At 47.3% G+C, this 19,881-nt stretch overlaps 1 protein-coding gene across 4 annotated transcripts in view; it reads right to left on the reverse strand.

The window, feature by feature from the left end:
- The window catches only part of MICAL3 (microtubule associated monooxygenase, calponin and LIM domain containing 3), a 181,965-nt gene that overhangs the window by 35,958 nt on the left and 126,126 nt on the right, over window positions 1-19,881 (reverse strand). For all 4 annotated transcript variants that reach the window (XM_079774887.1, XM_079774881.1, XM_079774882.1 and 1 more), the window contains 5 exons: window positions 10,782-10,874; window positions 9,852-9,998; window positions 9,370-9,452; window positions 6,304-8,140; window positions 5,692-5,786 (listed from right to left, as the gene is read on the reverse strand). In XM_079774887.1, coding sequence (XP_079631013.1) covers window positions 5,692-5,786; window positions 6,304-8,140; window positions 9,370-9,452; window positions 9,852-9,998; window positions 10,782-10,874 — 2,255 coding nt within the window. The remainder of the gene's footprint in view (window positions 1-5,691; window positions 5,787-6,303; window positions 8,141-9,369; window positions 9,453-9,851; window positions 9,999-10,781; window positions 10,875-19,881) is intronic.

The raw sequence follows: 19,881 nt of genomic DNA on the forward strand, positions 1-19,881 counted from the left end.
TAAGTCTGAGAGAATCCCAAACTGACTAATGGTCTGAAGAAGAAACTATGGACACGAACCTGTCCTGACTCTGGGTTCTGCACAGCAACTACTGAAAGGAAGGCAGGGAGCGGGGCTGTTTCAGTAGAAACAAGATCCGAGAGGCAACCAGCCAAATCCAGTGCAATTCCACGAATGGAACTACCTGAGCAATTCCACCTGCAAATGTGGGAAATGAAGGCACAAGGGAGTGTCAGATGCCTTGAATAAACTCTGGGCAATCACTGAGAGGCAAATGCTGGAGGGGGGGGGGGGGGGTTGCTTCTATTCATAACACCTTTTTTATTGCTTCCAAGAAAAAAAAAAGGAGTCTTTTATAGACTTTAAAGGAGACTTCAAAATTCAACTCAGGTGTGTACTCTAGTAATCTTTATTCTAAGAAAACAAGGGATAATGGAGAGCCAACTGAGCAGGTAGTCCTTAAGGGTGTCAGTGGTGTTCCAGTGCCCTAAACATGTCACCTTGCAGATCAGGAACCAAGGGCTCATGAATTCCCCTTTCCTGCAGCACCCAGTCCCAAAGGGCAGTCCTGTCCCCCAGCTACTCAGACCGACACTACCACATGCACTCCAGCCAGCAAAGAGCAGGGTATGTCACCCTCCTTCATGACACAGCTAAAGAAAGTTCTGCTGCTAGTGTATGTGACCGCTCCATGCACGTATGAACAGTTAGTGAGGGTATGGCTGCAGGGCTAGGACTGGGGCCTGCCCCATGGTTAATCATGGACACACATGCAACAGTGACCAGCCAAGGGGAACAAGACACTACCTTTGGTGCATATTATCTCCTGAATGCTAAGCTGTGTGGTACATAAATTGACTTTTAAGGGGATAGCAACGAAAACCAAAACAGAATAGTAACAATAATAATAATTAAAAATAGAATAAGCGATAGAGTAAGATTAGAAGTTTAAAATAAACACAAAGACTAAACTTATTAGTTTTCACCATGTCACATAGGGCTGGTAGGTGAGGAACCTGGGTGTAGACTCTTGCAGTTGCATCTTAGTGAGTCCCACTCTGACGAAGGCCTGGGCTGGCTGGCTGGCTGGCTGGCTGGCTGGCTGGCTGGCTGCCTTCCTTCCTTCCTTCCTTCCTTCCTTCCTTCCTTTTCCTTCCTTCCTTCCTTCCTTCCTTCCTTCCTTCCTTCCTTCCTTCCTTCCTTCCTTCCTTCCTTCCTCCCTTTTCCTTCTCCTCCCTCCCTTCCTTCCTTCCTTCCTTCCTTCCTTCCTCCCTTCCTTCCTCCCTTTTCCTTCTCCTCCCTTCCTCCCTTCCTTCCTTCCTCCCTTCCTTCCTCCCTTCCTTCCTTCCTCCCTTCCTTCCTCCCTTCCTTCCTTTCTTTTCCTTCCTTCCTTCCTTCCTTCCTTCCTTCCTTCCTTCCTTCCTTCCTTCCTTCCTTCCTTCCTGCCTTCCTTCCTTTTCCTTCCCCCCTTCCTTCCTTCCTTCCTTCCTTCCTTCCTTCCTTCCTTCCTTCCTTCCTTCCTTCCTTTTCATTCCCCCCTTCCTCCCTCCCTCCCTCCCTCCCTTCCTTCCTTCCTTCCTTCCTTCCTTCCTTCCTTCCTTCCTTCCTTCCTTCCTTCCTTCCTTCCCAGTGTGTTTTTATTGATTTTAGAGGCAGAAAAAGGGAGAGATAAACATCGACTGGTTGGTTCCTGACCAGGGATCAAACCCGCAACCTGGGTATGTGCCCTGACTAGGAATTGAGCCGGCAACTTTTCTGTGCATGGGATGATGCTCAACTAACTGAGGCACACGGGCCAGAGCTGGGCTCACTTTTCTCCCGTGAAGACAGGTTCTTTCTCTGCCTCAAAACTTCCCTTTTTTCTTCTCAATCTCTTTCATGTATAAATTAAACTATTTGAACATATAGTTATAGATGCTATTTCTCATTTAGTAGTTCATTTGCTCATGGAGATTCAGACTACTCCTTCCCACCGAATGCTATTGGTGCTGGGATGGGGGACAGGTGGTGGGGAGTTCCTGTCACCAGAGCATGCTGAGTAGCAACCTAATGCTATCTTTCAAAAGGCTCTCTACTGGCAGGGCTCCTGAACAGGGTCAGGGGTGCCCCCTGGGTCACCAACAACCCTGGGATGGAGGTGGAGTGGGTCATTTCTTGATTATACATAGTGAAAGAAACCTGAGATAGCAGAAATAACTGATATTTATAAAAAACATCTCAGGCAGTAGTTATAACCTCTTACTCCAGTAAGTCTTGTGCAGAGCTGCTCAGAGCCGAGGTTAATTACCTGGCTTCCTTACCATCCCCATTCCAAGGTTGAGAGGCAGTCAGGGAGGGAGGGAGGGGTGGAGGTCTGGAGATCTGGAGTCTTAGGATGTACTTCTGTGGCCTGCCTGCTTCTTCTGAAGCACTGGGGCGCCCACCACTGTGCAGCTGGCATTTCAAGAGCATACTGACCCCAAGAAGCATGAGCTAGCCTCCTAGTGATCACATTTAAATGTAAGCATGTTGATTCTGCCTCTCACTGACTCCTCTCTCTCACCAACCATGATAAGAGAAAAAACATCATTATTAGAACAAGTAAGAAAAAGAAGACAGACAGGCTCCCCAAGCAGCATGTGAGAAATTCCATAGGCGCCACATAACTGCCACCTAAGGAATGGCACTCAGCGTTTGTACCCTGGCTGACGTGGGGCAGTCACTTACTGATTCCTGGAAGGGAGGGAGTACTACCTTGGTAGAGGCAGCGATAGAAGCATAAAATCATGACATATCTGTGGTGTGCCAAAAGAGCGGATCAGTCACAGAGCAATGCTTTTGCAGTGAACTGGGACTGGGTCCGTTAGAAAGCAAATGCACATGCTCTTGGCTGGGCCAAAGCACTCAAGAAGAGGCCACTTCAGTTGTATTTAGTCAGACTGAGGCAAAGAAAAGAGGTAAACACGAGTTATCTCTTGGTAAGGCTACAAGGTAAATTAAAAAAATGTGTATTATCTTAAATTTTCTATATAAACATTTTAAATAAAAATAACTTACTTTTGTTTTTTAAAAATGAAAGAAAATTCAGGCACTCGTTTCATAGCTGCCTCACTCAGGGGTGGGTCTGTGATGTAAGGGGAACCACTTCCCCACCTTTGCTTGTCCAGGGAGCAAGAGGCTCCCTCATGAGTCAATCAAACCCCATTCTCACTTTAGGTACCCCCATGCTCCCCTCACTTCTTACTCTGAAAATCTTCAAACCTATCGAAAAGTTGAAAGAGGAGGACAATGAATACCTTCACCTAGATTTGCTAAGTGATTTTGTACACACTTGATAGATACAAGCTTTACATATTATCTTTCTTTCTGACTCATTTGTAGATATCAAGATCCTTCATCCCTTAAAATTTCAACACATACAACCTAAGAACAGGGACATTTTCCTAAATGACTACAGTGCTTTAATAGCTTTTAAGAATTTAGCATTGATGTGCCAATATTATGTATTGGTGCATATCTTCCAAGATCAATTCCTTAAATTTCCAAAGTGTCCTTCCTGGCTGTTTTTGTTTAGGTTTGTTTTCCTGATTTAGCTTCTATTCTTTTTTTTTCAATTACAGTTTACATTTAATACTAGAGGCCCGGTGCACGAATTTGTGCATGGGAGGGGTCCAGCTGGCCCACCCCGATGGGGGCCAATTGGGGCCGGGCTGGTGGTGGGGAGGGGATGTGGGAGGTTGGCTGGCCGGCCCCACCCTTGATTGGGGTGGGGGGGGGGGCTGATAGGGGCCAGGCCGGCCAAGGAAGGGTGCCGCTGGAGGTTGACCAGCCCTGCCCCCGATGGGGGGTGACTGGGGGTGGGGCCGGCGGGGCGGTGGGGGGGGCATGGGAGGTTGTGGGGGGGCTGATCAGGGCCCCCATCGGACTGGTTGGCTGCTGCAGTGTGCATCATAGCAACCGGTCGTTCAACCATTCAGGTTGCTTGCCTTTTATATATATAGATTATTTAGTATTAGTTATAGGTGTATAGCACAGTGGTTATTAGACAATTGTATAATTTACAAAGTATTCCCCTTGACATTTCCTATAACCACATGGCACCATACATGCTGTTATAATATTATTGACTGTGTTTCCTATGCTATACTTTAGATCCCCATGACTATTCAGTAACTATCAATCCGTACTTCTCAATCCCTTTACCTTTAGCTTCTATTCTTAAAAATACACAGTGCCTTGCTCCTGCTCAGCCTGGCTGCACACTGCAGTGGGAGTCAGGACATTAGCATCCCTCACAGCCTCCAGCAAACGGCCCATCTCTGTGGGGAGCACGTGGAGCGTAAAGTGCTTGGGTTCTAGGAAGTGGAGTCCATGACCTGTCATCTACGTAGATGGGGAGGAGCTCCTTGTATGCTCCAGGCCTTGGAGATCCAGGGAGAGGCTGTGGTCAGTGAGATGTGTTACCCAGATGACGGCCTTGGTATAGCCAGCTTGGGTAGTCTGGCCCTCAGCATTTTGCCAGGAGGTTTCTTTAGTCAATAGAGAAACTGTGGAGAGACCTGACCACAAAAGCAACCACAGATGGAAGTTTTCGACCAACTGGCTGAATGTCTGCACTGAGGCAAAGTGAACCTTGGACTACTATTCTCCTTCTTGACAGAACCCCTTCAGGACCCCTAAGGCAGTGTTTAAGAACACACTCACATACCCAGAAGGATTTCTCAGTTTAGTACGAAAGCTACTGTGTGGGAACCACAGCAGGGAGCACCTGATGCCAGGTTGCTGTGGGGAGTTGGACACAAGACCCCAACCATAACCCAGTGTGGCCTGGCTGGGACATGGGGAAGCTCTGCAGATGGCTGGGGTGGGATGGGAGGCCTGACTCATGAGTCAATCAAACCCCATTCTAGGTGTCCAACTAGGAGAATGAACAGATACAGAGCTGGCATGGCCAAGGGGGGGAGGGGGGGACGAACAACTCAAGAATGAAATGAGAACTGAAAGATTGGTTTCCTCTGGTTTGCAAAGTTATTAAATGAGGAACTGGATCAAGCCAGGAGGAGAGAACTGGACACAAACCGGCCATGGCCTCCCTGGAAGTCAATGGAGAGGGAAGACTCAAATCTAAGCCTTGGAAAGCCTTGGAAAGAAGGTACAGAATGTTCTGAGGAAGTTTTTCATTCAAAAAAAAGGAGCTGAATGTAGCTGGACCTTCGCTTTAGACAGGAGGGTGAGTGTGTGCCCATGGCTAGACAATGGAGATGGAGCAGGAAGGCTCCCCCTCCAAGCCTTGGCTGGACCTGGGAACGAACAACTATCCTGTCACTCCGGGCACTGTGGGCGCCACTCCACGTGGGATTTCTGAGGACAAAAGAATGAGTGGACAACACCGGGATGCTTTTAAAGACAGAATGAATCTCTGGGCAGAAATGTCTGTCTTCACCAGAACTGAACACAGGAACTCTTGCCATAGAAGCCAATAACCCCTAGCTGCTCACTGAAAAAGCCCGAGATAGATCCCTTCTGTGTCTCCTACTTGGACCCCTGAGCAAGGCTCAGGATTTGTATGTGTCTGCTGGGAGCTCGTATTCCACCCTTGCTTTGAGATTTGCTTTCCTTTCTTCCACCTTATTAAAGACCAACACTCAACAGAGGACAGGAGTTGAGATTCCCAACCCCTCTGAAGCCCTACTGCTGACCAGGCCTGTGTACCTCTCGCTTGGACTTCTGGGAGACTTTCTCGAGGATGTCGTCGCTGGAGAGGTCAGAGTCCTCGGAGAAACTCAGCTGGTCCCGCAGCTGCAGCTCTGTGGGGATGGATAGAAGGGGCAGAGTGAAGACTGTGACCAGTCCATAAGTACCATGGTGCTTTCCTGATTTCTACACTCACAAGAGTAGCCTGGGGGAGTGGGGTGGAGGTTTGGTTTCTTTCAAGTTTGAGTGACTTCTCCCATATTGGGGAGCCAGGAACTTGGATGCTGACATCTGTTCAGGCAGGATGGACCAACACTGAATAGATGGTGCCCAAAGAGACTGCCTGGAACTCCCAGCAGCATTGCCCTCCGTTAGGGTGAGCGACTTTAGGAAGTGCATAAACCTCCTGTCTCCCTTACCCAGCTTCAGGCTGATTTTTAGAATTATCCTATTAAGTGGAGTATGTTCTGTGAACTCCTGGTTCAGTTTTTTTCTCCCTACTCTGTCAGCACAGCTCTAAAGACCCTTGTGGGAGTGGCATGGGGAAGGGACCTTTCGAGAAGAACCAAATGACTGAAGAACGCACACCTTATGCTCTGCCCCAGGAGGGGTCCCTTGGTGCTGATATACCTGCTCTCACTATTGGAGACATCCTGTGCTTGCTAGAGTCCACAGTGGCACCACTGGAAGGGGTGCTGGAACAGGACTTGTTGTCACCCTTCTTCTTCTTGTCCTTCTTATACCCTGAGAAGACCGACTTCCACAAGGACCTGGGCTTGGCAGCTGCTTCCTCCAGGAGATCTGGGCTGTGTTTCTCCAGGGGCCGGCCCTCACCTTTAGATTTTCTCTCCTTGTTTCTACGGGGGGAGAAGAGTGATGATCTCTTCTTGCTCTTCCCGCTAGAGCCCTCAGATGAAGTGACTGAACCATCTGGGGCCCCAGAGTCCAATGTGGGGGAGAGGAATTCTTCACTAGTGGTTTTGTGCTTCACGGTGGGCTCCTCAGGGCCTTTGTGCACCGGGTGTTTAGGCGATTTAAGGCCAAGGGCTTTGCCTTTAGAGGGCATTGAGGAGGCTTTGTGGCAGGTGCCTCCTGGGGGCCTGAAGGTCTCAGCCCCAATTTCCATCTCCTTCATCCGACTCAGCTGTTTGGCCATGGCGTCTCTCAACACCTGGCTCTTTATAGACTTCTCTCTGGCTCGCATGCGCTCCTCAGCTAGCTCCTTGGCTTCTGGAGAGACTATAGGTAGCCCCCTCTTCTGCAGTTGGACCCTGCTCTCTAGAGTAAGCAACCTGACATTCTCCGTGGCTAGGGGTGGGGGGAGGAGCTTGTCAGAGAGGGGCCAGCTGGAAGGGGGTGTGAAGAACTTCTCCTGCAGATTTGAGTCCTCGGTCTTGTCATCATATGTATCCTCCACGTCATCAGCAAAGGGGATCTCAGCTACACTCTCTACAAATGACTTCCGTACCTCCTCCCAGGGCAGCTGGGCAGGCTCTCGGGGGGGCCGCATAAAGGTGGCAGGTGGGGGGGGTGGGATTACGGAGGCCTTGGGTTTGGTTTCCTTCTGCCCATATATCTGATATGGCTTCCTTCGAAGAGTGGCGGGCTCCTCATCCTGGGGTGGGGGTGGAGGCGGGCTGGAGGGTGGAGTAAGCATGGTGGAGTCTGAGGTATTGAAGCTCTGGCTGCCCAAGGTCTTCATGTTGGAGGAGCTCCCATGAAGTCCCAGCCCAGAACTGTTGGACAGGTCTCTTCGCTCCTCGTGAGAGCTTTTTAGTTCTCTGTCAGATGGGGACTTGGGGGTTGGCAGAGAGGGCTGGTCACTATCTGACTTTGCCAGTCTCCTAGGTGGAGGTTTTAGAAGATGGAGCCCCTCATCCTGAGGAGACTTCTCAACTGAATAGGATTTTAGGGACAATGGCGTAAAGGCAGGTGAGGGGAAGCTGTGCTTGGGCCCCTGGCTCCGATCCACGGGTGTGAGCCCAAGGCTGCGGCGAATTTCCGCGCTCTTCATCCAGAACTCGGCCACCAAGTCGTTTGGCTTCAGGGCCTCGTCCATAGCAAGAGGGCTGCCCAGTCTGTCCTTGGCATCCCCTTGGTTCTTCATGTGGAGGGGGGTGAAGGGAGTGGATGTTTTCACTGGAACAGGCTGGAAGCATATGGGGGACTTGGTGGAGGATGGAATGGTGGCCTCACAGGAAGGTTTAGGCTGGGAGCAAATGGGGAGCTGAGTGGGGGTGATGGTGGAAGTGGCCAATGGGGACAGGCCCTGTGAACTAACTGGAGAGGTATGTGTCCTGGCTTCCAGCAGAGCTGCTGGCTGGGACTGGATGGGAGAGGGCACAGCTTTCTGATCAGTGGGAACTTCTGCTTTGAACTTTGCTTTGGAAACCAAAAGCTCTGGGAAAAGGTGCTCCTTGGGCAATTTCACCTTGGTAGCCTCAGAGGGGAGTGGAATCCGGGCCCCCTACAGAAAAAGAAGACAGATGAAAGCTGTTTAGAGGGCGGGGACTTAATGATCACAAAGATCCCTTAGGGAGCTTTCTCTCTCAAAGAGCCTGTGCTTGCTGAAATAAATTCCCCTCTCCATCCTTTAAGCTATTAATCAAATTGCTCCAGGAGAACCTTTCTCACTTTCTGTAATTTTCAGAACCACTTACTTAGTTGAACAGACTCAGTTTTCAGGGGTTGGCTCACCTCAAAAACATCCTATATTCTATGTGCACTAAAGTGAGTGCCGGTCCGAGGACACTGAACTCAGCTCCCACTCCTCAAGAGCTCCGAGATCTCTGATGTACGAACACAGTGGCCAACATGGTACGATTAAAAACATCTATTTTTTTTTTACAGTCTGTATTATAAACTGTCCTTCCCAGGAAGCTAAAAGATCCAGATATTCCTGCATGTATCCTTATGCCTTGTCCTCCCATCACTTGTCTCAGTAAAGCTCTTCCATCTCAGATGTGAAATCACCAAATTCATCTCGCTTCTTAGAATCTCAAAGACCAGAGCAAGCAGACACAGTCTTCAGTTTGGACTTCCCTCTCTGATCTTTTCTCCAGAAAGCATTTTCTAAAACATATTCCATGGGACATATTATTATAATGTGTTCATATAGTATTCTTTAGTGTGTGGTTCACATACCACTGGTAATATGGATAAGTATTTCTAATTTTAAAATTCATAGTTCAACCCAGACAGTGGTTGAGCTTCGACCTATGGACCAGGAGGTCATGGTTTGATTCCTGGTCAAGGCACATGCCCTGGTTGTGGGCTCGATCCGCCATAGGGGGCATGCAGGAGGCAGCTGATCAATGATTCTCTCTCAATATTGATATTTCTATCTTTCTCTTCCTCTCCCTTCCTTTCTGAAATCAATAAAAATATATTTGAAAAAATAAAATTCATAGCTCATTTTAACAGATTAAGAAATAATGCATCTGTAATATTGAACCAATGATTCCACAAATATTCTTGCTTTAACTTAAAAATAAACTTATTTTTGAAATGGTATGATATGTGTACAAAACAAAGAATGATACAATAATAGGATGACCCAGGTTTGGAGTTGGTACAGAGCAGGATGAGGGAGATGCTGCCTTGTCCTCACAGGCGAGAACTGAGCTGGAACCTCACTCCTGTTTTCAACAACCCCACTTAGCACAAGAAGCCAAAAAAAGGGGCTCCCACTCTTACCTCTCCCACGGGGCTGTGGGCAGGAGAGAACAGAACAGCTTGTTCCGAAGGGGACCAGGTAGGACTGGAGACTTGGGAGGGACCTGAAAAGAAGAGACATAGGATTGACAAGAGGAAAAACTTCCATTCCCTTTTCCAGCCAGCTCTGCGGTGGGGATGGCCCATTGGTTGGCCGCCTGCAGAGATGGAAAGGAGAAGAAAGGGAATGTGCTTCCCCAGGGCGTCCTGTATGTAGCCCCTGCTTGTGTCACGTGTATGGTCTGTGACAGAAAGGTCTGAGCTGTACCTGCTACCCTTTCATAGCTCCAAATAACACACAGAAAGGGGCTGTTGGTAAAGCCACGTGCAGGGCCGTGCACAGGGGCGGGAGGCCGTTATCTGAGGCTGGTAGGACGCATGCCCGCTCTGCTTCGTGACCGGTGCCTGTGGTGCCACTAGTCCTCAAGTGGCTCTCAGCAGGAATTCTGGGACAGTAGACTTACCTCTCTTGTTATGCTGTGGAGTGGCAGGGGGTCGTTCGTCCTGGTTTTCTGACACGTTCAGCTCCAGCTCCGCTTCTACCACCTCTTGGTGCTGCCTGCAAAACTCTATTTCAGCATCTGATGGGATGTCGTCAGACCAGTGCTGATCTGGCAAAGGAAAAGGAGAACACGGAACTTGAGTGAGGCCTGCCCCTTTCCAGTCTCCTGCCTTCCTTGGAGAACAGCATGACTGTAGCCTGGACCAGGCTCTGTTCCCCAGCGGGGCCCTGCCTGCTGGTCCTCACCCAGGTCCTGATACTCAGCCACAAGTACCTCCTCTGTGACACAGTACTCACTATCTTCTGAAATATAGCCAGATGACACGTGATAGGCACGACAGAAAGCAGAACCGTGAGCATGCTTGTGGAGGGTAGGCCTTGCTTGCTGGGCCCACCGCCCACTTGCATTTCTCTCCCATTAGCACTGCCCAGCCCTGCCACTCCACCACCACAGCTGAGGCCGTGCTCCCTTCACTATCTTACCAGGACTGTTCCTCTCTTTTTTCCCAGCCTAATCCTTTGCCCTTGTTTCCCAACCAACCAGGCTATCATTCTTAAAATACCATCTCCTTATATCTAGCTTTCAGAGAGCATTTACTGGATTAAAGGCTCTGTATAAAGCCCCAAATCTGCTCAGTTTCTCAACCACAACTTAATGAATGCAGGCGATGTTGAATGGTGGCGTATGGGAGAGTGAAATAACAGGTATTCAAGTTAGTGACCGAAAATGGGACAAACCAGGAGATCTATCCGCTGCCTCCCCTGCGCTCCCTGCTTTTGATTAATGTGGATTGTTTTTGTCTTTCCCGAGTTCAAAGCACTCTGGCATGTCTGACGTGAGGAACAGGGTGTTCACCATGGTGGAAAGGGGAGGCTCTGGGGGTCCCCATACCATCATCCAGCTCAGCACCAGTGTCCCCCGTGTCCCCATTCTCTGCTGGCTCTGAGTCCACATCTTCCTCCAGGCCATCCTCACCCACCGGGACTGTGAAGCAGAAACAGTCAGAGGGAGGAAAGGAAAGAAGGATAGGGAGGCCGCCCCTGCCGGTGGGAAAGCAGCAGCGCTTCTTCCCAGGCTGCGACGCGAAGACCACTAGGAGCAGGGGCAGGACCAACTCTGGCAGACGTGGCAGATTCGCTGGGGATAATTTAGAAATACTTTTCTAAAGCATAATAGGAAGGGATAAGGGGATATTTAAAGTTCATTTTCTGGATTCAGGACTAGCCCTTTAGTGCTACAAAATGCGGCAAAGCACTAATCAACTTTATTTCTCCTGAGGAACCAGCCCCTAAAACACACACACACACACACACGCACACGCACACGCACACGCACACGCACACGCACAGCTGCTTCAACCATCTGAACACTTAGAACTTACACTAACAGTCTGAAGAAAAAGCAATTAAGAAAGTAACGAGCATGCTTTAAAGGATGCTGTGACATGCCAGTGTTATCCAAGACTAACAGTACTCACTTGTCAGGAGTCCTAATGGCTTCTTCTAGTGTTCGAAGCATAGCAATCCACAAATCATTGTTTTTATTTTATTTTAATTAAAAAACTTTATTATTGAAAGTATTACATATCCCCCCCCCCCCCCCATCAACCTCCTCCAGTCTACCCCTGGCGCCTGCCCCAGGCCCTCACTACCCCACTGTCTGCGTCCATGGGTTATGCATATATGCATACAAGATCTTTGATTGATTACCTCCCATCTACCCACTCTCTCCCACTTTCCCTCCGAAATTCTGTACACTGTTCCCTTCATCAGCTTATTTTGTTACTTAGATTCCACATATGAGTGAGATCATGTGATACTTGTCTTTCTCTGACTTACTTCACTTAACGTGATACTTTCCAGGTCCCTCCATGCTGTCTCAAAGGGTAAGAGATTCCTTTTTTACTGCTGCATAGTATTCCATTGTAGAAATGTACCAGAGCTTTTTCATCCATTCATCTACTCATAGGCACTTGGGCTGTTTCCAGATCGTAGCTATTGTAAATTGTGCTCCTCCAAACACAGGAATGCATACATTCTTTCTGATTGGTGTTTCGGGTTTCTTAGGCTACATTCCTAGAAGTGGGATCACTGGGTCAAATGACAGTTCCTTATTTAATTTTTTGAGGAAACTCCATACTGTTTTCCATAAAGGCTGCACCAATCAGTATTACCACCAGCAGTGTACTAGAGTTTCCTTTTCTCCACATCCTCGCCAGCACTTGTCATTTATTGATAGCAGACATTCTGACAGGTGTAAGGTGATACCTCATTGTTGTTTTAATTATTATCTCTCGGATGATTAGTGATTTTGAGCATTTTTCATGTCTCTTGGCCCGTGTGTGTCCCCTTTGGAGAAGTTTCTATTTAGGTCCTTTGCTCATTTTTTGATTGGATTGTTAGTCTTCCTTTTGTTAAGTTGTATGAGTCCCTTATATAGTTTAGATATTAACCCTTTATCAGATGTATCATTGCCAAATATGTTCTCCCATACAGTGGGCTCCCTTTTCATTTTGTTGATGGTTTCTTTTGCTGTGCAGAAGCTTTTTATTTTGATGTAGTCCCATTTATTTATTTTCTCCTTAGTTTCCTTTGCCCTAGGAGATGTATCTGTCAACATATTGCTATGAGAGGTGTCTGAGATTTTGCTGCCTATGGTTTCTTCTAGGATATTTATCGTTTCCTGACTTACATTTAGGTCTTTTATCCATTTTGAGTTTATTCTTGTGTATGGTGTAAATTGGTGGTCTAGTTTCATTTTTTTTTGCATGTTTCTGTCCAATTTTTCCAACACCATTTATTGAAAAGACTGTCTTGACTCCACTGTATGCTCTTGCCCCATTTGTCAAATATTAATTGAGCGTAATGGCTCAGGCTGATTTCTGGGGTTCTCTGTTTTGTTCCATTGATCTACATGCATGTTCTTGTGCCAGTATCAGGCTGTTTTGATTATGGTGGCTTTGTAGTATAACTTGATATCTGGTATTGTGATTCCTCCAAATATTTTCTTCTTTCTTAAGACTGCTGCAGCTATTTGGAGTCTTTTTTTGTTCCATATACATTTTTGGAGTATTTGTTATAGATCTGTAAAATATGCTGTTGTTATTAGTAGGGATTGCATTGAATATGTAAATTGCCTTGGACAGTATGGACATTTTAATGATGTTGATTCTACCAATCCTAGAACACAGAATATTCTTCCACTTGTTTATATCTTCTCTCTCATTTTTTAGTGTCCTATAGTTTTCTAAGTACAAGTCTTTTACCTCTGTGGTTAAATTTATTCCTAAGTATCTTAATTTTTTTGTTGCAGTGATAAGTGGGATTGCTTTTTTTCCGTTTTGCTTTCTGAGAATTCATTACCTATCCTAATATATAAAAAGCCAGGGGCTGTCACAACCAAAACAACCAGACGGATGACCAAACAGCAGGCTGCATGGGGCAACAAGGCCAACAGGGGGATTAGTGCAGGACAACCAAATGACTGAACAGCAGGTTGTGTGGGGTGACCAGGCCGGCAGGGGGAGGGGCAGTTGGGGGCAACCACACCAGCAGGGGGGCAGTTGGGGGCAACCAGGCTGGCGGGGGGGGGGGGGTGAGGGTGCAGTGAGGGGAGACCAGGTCGGCAGGAGGGGCAGTTAGGGGCAACCAGGCCAGCAGAGGAGGGCAGTTGGGCGTGACCAGGCCAGCAGGGGGGACAGTAATGGGTGACCTGGCCAGCAGGGGGGGCAATTGGGGGAGACCAGACAGCAGGGGAGAGCACTTGGGGGTGACCAGGTCTGCAGGGGAGGGCAGTTGGGGGCGGCCAGGCCTGCAGGGGAGGGCAGTTGTGGGTGACCAGGCTGACAGGGGAGGGCAGTTAGGGGCGACTAGGCCGGCAGGGGAGGGCAGTTGGGGGTGACCAGGCCGGCAGGGGAGGACAATTAGGGGTGACCAGGCCGGCAGGGGAGGGCAGTTGGGGGTGCCCGGGCCAGCAGGGGAGGGCAGTTGGGGGTTACCAGGCTGGCAGGGGAGGGCAGTTGGGGGCAATTGGGCTGGCAGGGTAGCAGTTAGGTGTCGATCAGGCTGACAGGGGAATGGTTAGGGGGTGATCAGGCTGGCAAGCATAAGTGGTTAGGGGCAATCAGGCAGGCAAGCAGTTGGGAGCCAGCAGTACCGGATTGTGAGAGGGATGTCCGACTGCCCATTTAGGCCTGATCCCACCTAAACGGGCAGTCGGACATCCCTCGAGGAGTCCCAGATTGAAGAGGGTACAGGCTGGGCTGAGGGACACCCCCTCCCCCAGTGCACAAATTTCATGCACCAGGCCTCTAGTATATATGTATATAAAAGCAAAGCGACCGGAAGGACAGAATGACCAGTTGGTAGGACGTGCATTGCAGCAGCCAACCGGCCCGATTGGGGCTCCAATTGGCCCCCCCCAAAATCTCCTGCAGCCCCTCCCCTGGCCGGTCCCACCCTCATCACCTCCCCCTGTCGTTTTGGCCCCGATTGGCCCTCATTGGGGTGGGCTGGCCGGACCCCACCTGTGCACAAATTCATGCACCAGGCCTCTAGTTGATGTATAAAAAGACATCGAATTTGGGTGGGTTTTTTTGATCCTGCTACATTGCCAAATTAATTTATTAAATATAGTAGATTTTTGGTGGTGTTTTTAGGGTTTTCTATGCACAATATCATGTCATCTGCAAATAATGAGAGTTTTTCTTCCTCTTTCCAATTTGGATGACTTTTATGTTTTCTTCTTGTCTGATTGCTATATCTGGGGCTTCCAGTACTATCCTATATAATAAAAGCCTAATATGCTGTCTGGTTGACTGGTCGGCTGTTCAACCAATCAAAGCGTAATATGCTAATGATATGCTAAAGCTGCTCAACCACTTGCTATGACGTTCACTGACCACCAGGGGGCAGATGCTCCGACTGGTAGGTTAGCTTGCTGCTGGGGTCCAGCCGATTGGGACTGAGCAAGATGGGCCGGCCATGCCCTGGAGCCCTCCCGCGGACCCTCCCTGGCTGGCCAACCTCCCACATCTCTCCACAGCCCTGATTGTGCACCGGTGGGGTCCCTCGGCCAGGCCTGCACCCTCCCACAATCTGGGACCCCTCGGGGGATGTTGGAGAGCCAGTTTTGGCCCGATCCCACAGGCATAAAAGGCTAATATGCAAATAGACCGAACAGCAGAATGACCAGTCACTATGACGTGCAATGACCACCAGGGGGCAGATGCTCAACACAGGGGCTGCCCCCTGGTGTTCAGTGTGCTCCCATAGGGGGAGCACTGCTCAGCCAGAAGCCAGGCTCATGGCTGGCAAGTGCAGTGGTGGTGGCAGGAATATCTCCTGCCTCCGCGGCAGCACTAAGGATGTCGGACTGCCCCTGAAGGCTCCTGGACTGCGAGAGGGCGCATGATGGGGTGAGGAAACCCTCTCCCCAGTGCACGAATTTCATGTACCGAGCCTCTAATGTTGAATAAGAGTGGTGAAAGCAGACATTGCTATCTTGTTTCTGTTCTTAGGGGAAATGGTTTTAGTTTTTGCCCATTGAGTATGTTTGCTATAGGTTTGCCATATATGACTTTTATCCTGTTAAGATATGCTCCCTCTATTCCCATCCTACTTTGCTGAGTTTTTATCAAAAACTAGAGGCCCAGTGCATGAAATTCATGCATGGGGGGGTTCCCTCAACTCAGCCTGCACCGTCTCCAATTGGGGACCCCCTGCGGGATGTCCAACTGCCATGTTAGGCCCGATCCCAGGAATCGGGCCTAAACCGGCAGTCAGACATCCCTCTCACAATCTGGGACCACTGGCTCCTAACTACTCCCCTGCCTGCCTGCCTGATTGCCCCTTACTGCCTCTGTTTGCCAGCCTGATCATCCCTAACTGCCCTCCCATGCTGGCCTGGTTGCACCCAAATGCCCTCCCCTGCCGGCATGATCTCGCCCCCAACTGCCCTCCTCTGCTGGCCAATTTGGTTCTGATTGGTTGGTTCCTGTGCCAGTGTCAAAAGCTCCACCTACAAGGCAGCCATTGGCTCCCCACAGCACCCAGATTTGGTTCTGATTGGTTGGTTCCTATGCCAGTCAGCGTCAAAAGCTCCGCCTCCTAGGCAGCCATTGGCTCCCCACAGCACCCAGATTTGGTTCTCATTGGTCGGTTCCTATGCCAGTCAGCGTCAGAAGCTCCACCTCCTAGGCAGCCATTGGCTCCCCATAGCACCCACATTTGGTTCTGATAGGTCAGTGTCTATGCCAGTCAGCGTCAGAACCTCCACCTCCTAGACAGCCATTGGTTCTTCACAGCACTCTTATTTGGTTCTGATTGGTCGGTTTCTATGCCAGTCAGTATCAAAAGCCCTGCCTCCTAGACAGCCATTGGCTTTCCACAGCACCCAGATTTGGTTCTGATTGGTTTCTATGCCAGTCAGCGTCAAAAGCTCCGCCTCCTAGGCAGCCATTGGCTCCCCACAGCACCCAGATTTGGTTCTCATTGGTCAGTTCCTATGCCAGTCAGCATCTCCAGGCTTATCTCTGGGCCTGATCAAAGAGGCGGGGCTTAACAGCAGCCCCTGCGGAGGCCGGGAGAGAAAGAAAAGCCTTGCTGCTGGTGAAGATCAGAAAGAAAGAGGGAGAGAAAGAGAGGTAAGTACACTGATCAACAGTTTCCACTGAGGCTTCAGATCAGACCCTGACTCACTTTCTGGGTCTCAGCCACCTGGGCAGTCTGTGCTAGGTCGCCAGGCTGCAGCTGGGCAACCCAGCGCTGACTTCTGGATGGTCAGCATTTGGTCGTGAGTGGTCGTTACAATCCTGGGCTTTTATTATTAAGATGGGTGTTGGATTTTGTTGAATGCTTTTTCTGCATCTATTGATATGATCATGTGATTTTTGTCTTTCAATTTGTTTATGTAACATATTTATTGATTTGCGAATATTGTACCAGCCTTGCATCCCTTATGGACATGGTGTATGATCTTTTCAATATATTGCTGAATCTGATTTGCTAATATTTTGCTGAGAATTTTAGCATCTGTGTTCATCAGGGATATCGGCCTGTAATTCTTTCTTTTTAGTGTTTGTATCTGGTTCTGGAATAAGGGTAATTCTGGCCTCATAAAAAGAGCTTGGAAGTGTTCCTTCCTCTTGGATTTTTTGGAAAAGTTTGAGGAGGATAAGTGTTAGTTCTTCTTTGAAAGGTTTGGTAAAACTCCCCTGTGAAGCTGTCTGGTCCTGGGCATTTGCTGGGAGTTTTTTTCTTTTCTTTTTTTCATTTTTTATTACTGCTTCTATTTCATCAGTTGTTATTGGTCTATTCAGGTTTTCTGATTTTTCCTGATTCAGTTTTGGGAGATTGTATTTTTCTAGGAATTCTTCCATTTCATCCACATTGTCCAGCTTGCTGGCATATACTAGTAGTTGTTCATAGTATTTTCTTACAATCCGTTGTATTTCTATGGTATCAGTGGTTACTTCTCCACTTTAATTTCTGATTTTATTTGTTTGCATCCTCTCTGATTGTTTCTTGATGAGTCTGGCTAATGGCTCATCAATACTGTTTATCCTTTCCAAGTACCAGTTCTTGTCTGATTTTTTTTTTTTGGTAGTCTCTATGTCATTTATTTCTCCTCCAACCTTTATTATTTCCTTCCTTCTACCTACTCCGGGCTTTTGTTGTTGTTCTCTTCCTAGTTCTTTAAGTTGTAGGGTTAAATAGTTTATTATTAATTTTTCTTTTTTTGAAGTAGTCCCTCTCAGTACTGGTTTTGCTGTGTCCCAGAGATTTTGGGTTGTGTGTTCATTTTCATTTGTTTCCAGGAAGATTTTATTTCTTTCTTGATCTAGTTGGTAACCTATTCATTGTTTAACAACATGCTATTTAGCCTCTATGTATTTGAAAGTTTTACTATAGTTGATTTCTAATTTCATTCCAATGTGATCTGAGAAGATGCTTGATGCTCAATGTTCTTCAACTTGTAGAGACTATTCTTGTTTCCTAACATGTGGTCTATCTTTGAGAATGACTCATGTGCACTTGAGAAGAATGTCACAGCTTTGGGTGAAATGTTCTATAAATGTCAATTAAATCCATCTGATCCAGTGTGTCATTTAGAGTCACCATTTCCTTGTTAATTTTTTGTCTGGAAGATCTATCCAGTGAAGTCAGTGGGGGTATTAAAGCCCCCGACTATGACTGTGTTGTTGTTGATCTCTCCCTTAAAGTCCTCTAGAAGTTTCTTATTATTTTTGTTTAATCCTCACCCAAGGGTATTTTTCCATTGATTTTAGAGAGAGTGGAAGAAAGAAGGGAATATAGATAGGAAAATGGATGTGAGATAAACACATTCATTGGTTGCCCCTTGCATGCGTCCTGACCAGGGCCCGGGCTGGGGAGGAACCTGCAACTGAGTTAGGTGTCCCTGACCAGAATTGAACCTGGGGCCCTTTGGTCTGCAGGCCAACGCTCTAGCCACTGAGCCAAACTGGCTAGGGCCTCTAGAAGTATTTTTTTTAAAATATATGTTTAGGTGTTCCTATATTGGATGCATTTATGTTTACCAGGGTTATAGCCTCTTGTTAGATTGATCCCTTTAGTATTATGTAGTGACCTTTGTTATCTCTTGTGATAGCCTTCATTTTGAAGTCTATTTTGTCAGATATGAGTATTGCTATTCCAGCTTTTGTTTCATTTCCATTTGCATGGAAAATGTTTTTCCATCTCTTCACCTTCATCCTGTGTGAGTTTTTTGTTCTGAGGCAGGTCTCTTGTAGACAGCATATAGTTGGGTCATGTTTTTATATCCATTCAGCTACCCTATTACTTTTGATTGGAGCATTTAATCCACTTATGTTTATGATTATTACTGACAGGTACTTATTTATTGCCATTTCAACTCTGTATCCTTAGATTTCCCCCTTTATTTATTCTCATTACAGCAGTCCCTTTAGCATTTCTTGTAATGCTGGCTTGGTGGTGACGTATTCTGTTAGCCCTTTTTTTTTTTGTCTTGGACGCTCTTTATTTCACCATCTATTTTGAATGATAGCCTTTCATTCAAAGTAATTTTGGTTTATAGTAATTTTGGTTTCAGATCCTTGCTTTCTATTACCTTGAGTACTTCATGCCATTTTTTTCTGGCCTGTAGAGTTTCTGATGATAAATCAGGTGTCAGCCTTATGGGAGCTCCTTTGTAGGTAATAGTTTGCTTTTCTCTTGCTGTCTTTAAGATTCTCTATTTAATTTTTGTCATTTTAATTATGATGTTTCTGTACATGGGCCTGTTTGGGTTCTTGTGTGGGGTTTTCTGTGCCTCCTGGACTGTGTGACTTATTCCTTTATCAGGTTAGGGAAGTTTTCTGCCATTATTTCTTCAAACACGTTCTCGTTCCCTTTCTCTTTTTCTGCCTCTTCTGGCACACCTACTATTCAAATATTGTTACATTTCATGTTGTTCCACAGCTTCTTAAGCTGTCCTCTTGTTTTTCTTTTTGGTTCTCCGAGTGACTTTTTTCAACCCTATCTTATAATTCACTAATTTGATCCTCAACTTCCTTTAACCTGCTGTGCATTCCTTCCAATGTGTTCTTTGTGCTCTGCTATTCTTTTTTTTTTAAAATATATTTTATTGATATTTTACAGAGAGGAAGGAAGAGGGATAGAAAGCTAGAAACATCGATGAGAGAGAAACATCGACCAGCTGCCTCCTGCACATCCCCCACTGGGGACATGCCCGCAACCAATGTACATGCCCTTGACTGGAATCGAACCTGGGACCTTTTAGTCCACAGACCAACGCTCTATCCACTGAGCCAAAACGGTTTCGGCTCTGCTATTCTTTATTTCTGTTTTCATAGTTACTGTATCTTTTCTCGTGCTGTTGAACATCTTTACCATCATTATTCTGAATTCTATATCAGATAAATTTCTTATCTCCATTACATTTATCTCTTCTTCTGGAGAGTTCTTATTTTTCATTTGGGGGTTGTTTCTTT

This window comes from Cnephaeus nilssonii, assembly GCF_951640355.1.
Source record: "Cnephaeus nilssonii genome assembly, chromosome: 6".
In the NCBI taxonomy this organism is placed as follows: Eukaryota; Metazoa; Chordata; class Mammalia; order Chiroptera; family Vespertilionidae; genus Cnephaeus; species Cnephaeus nilssonii.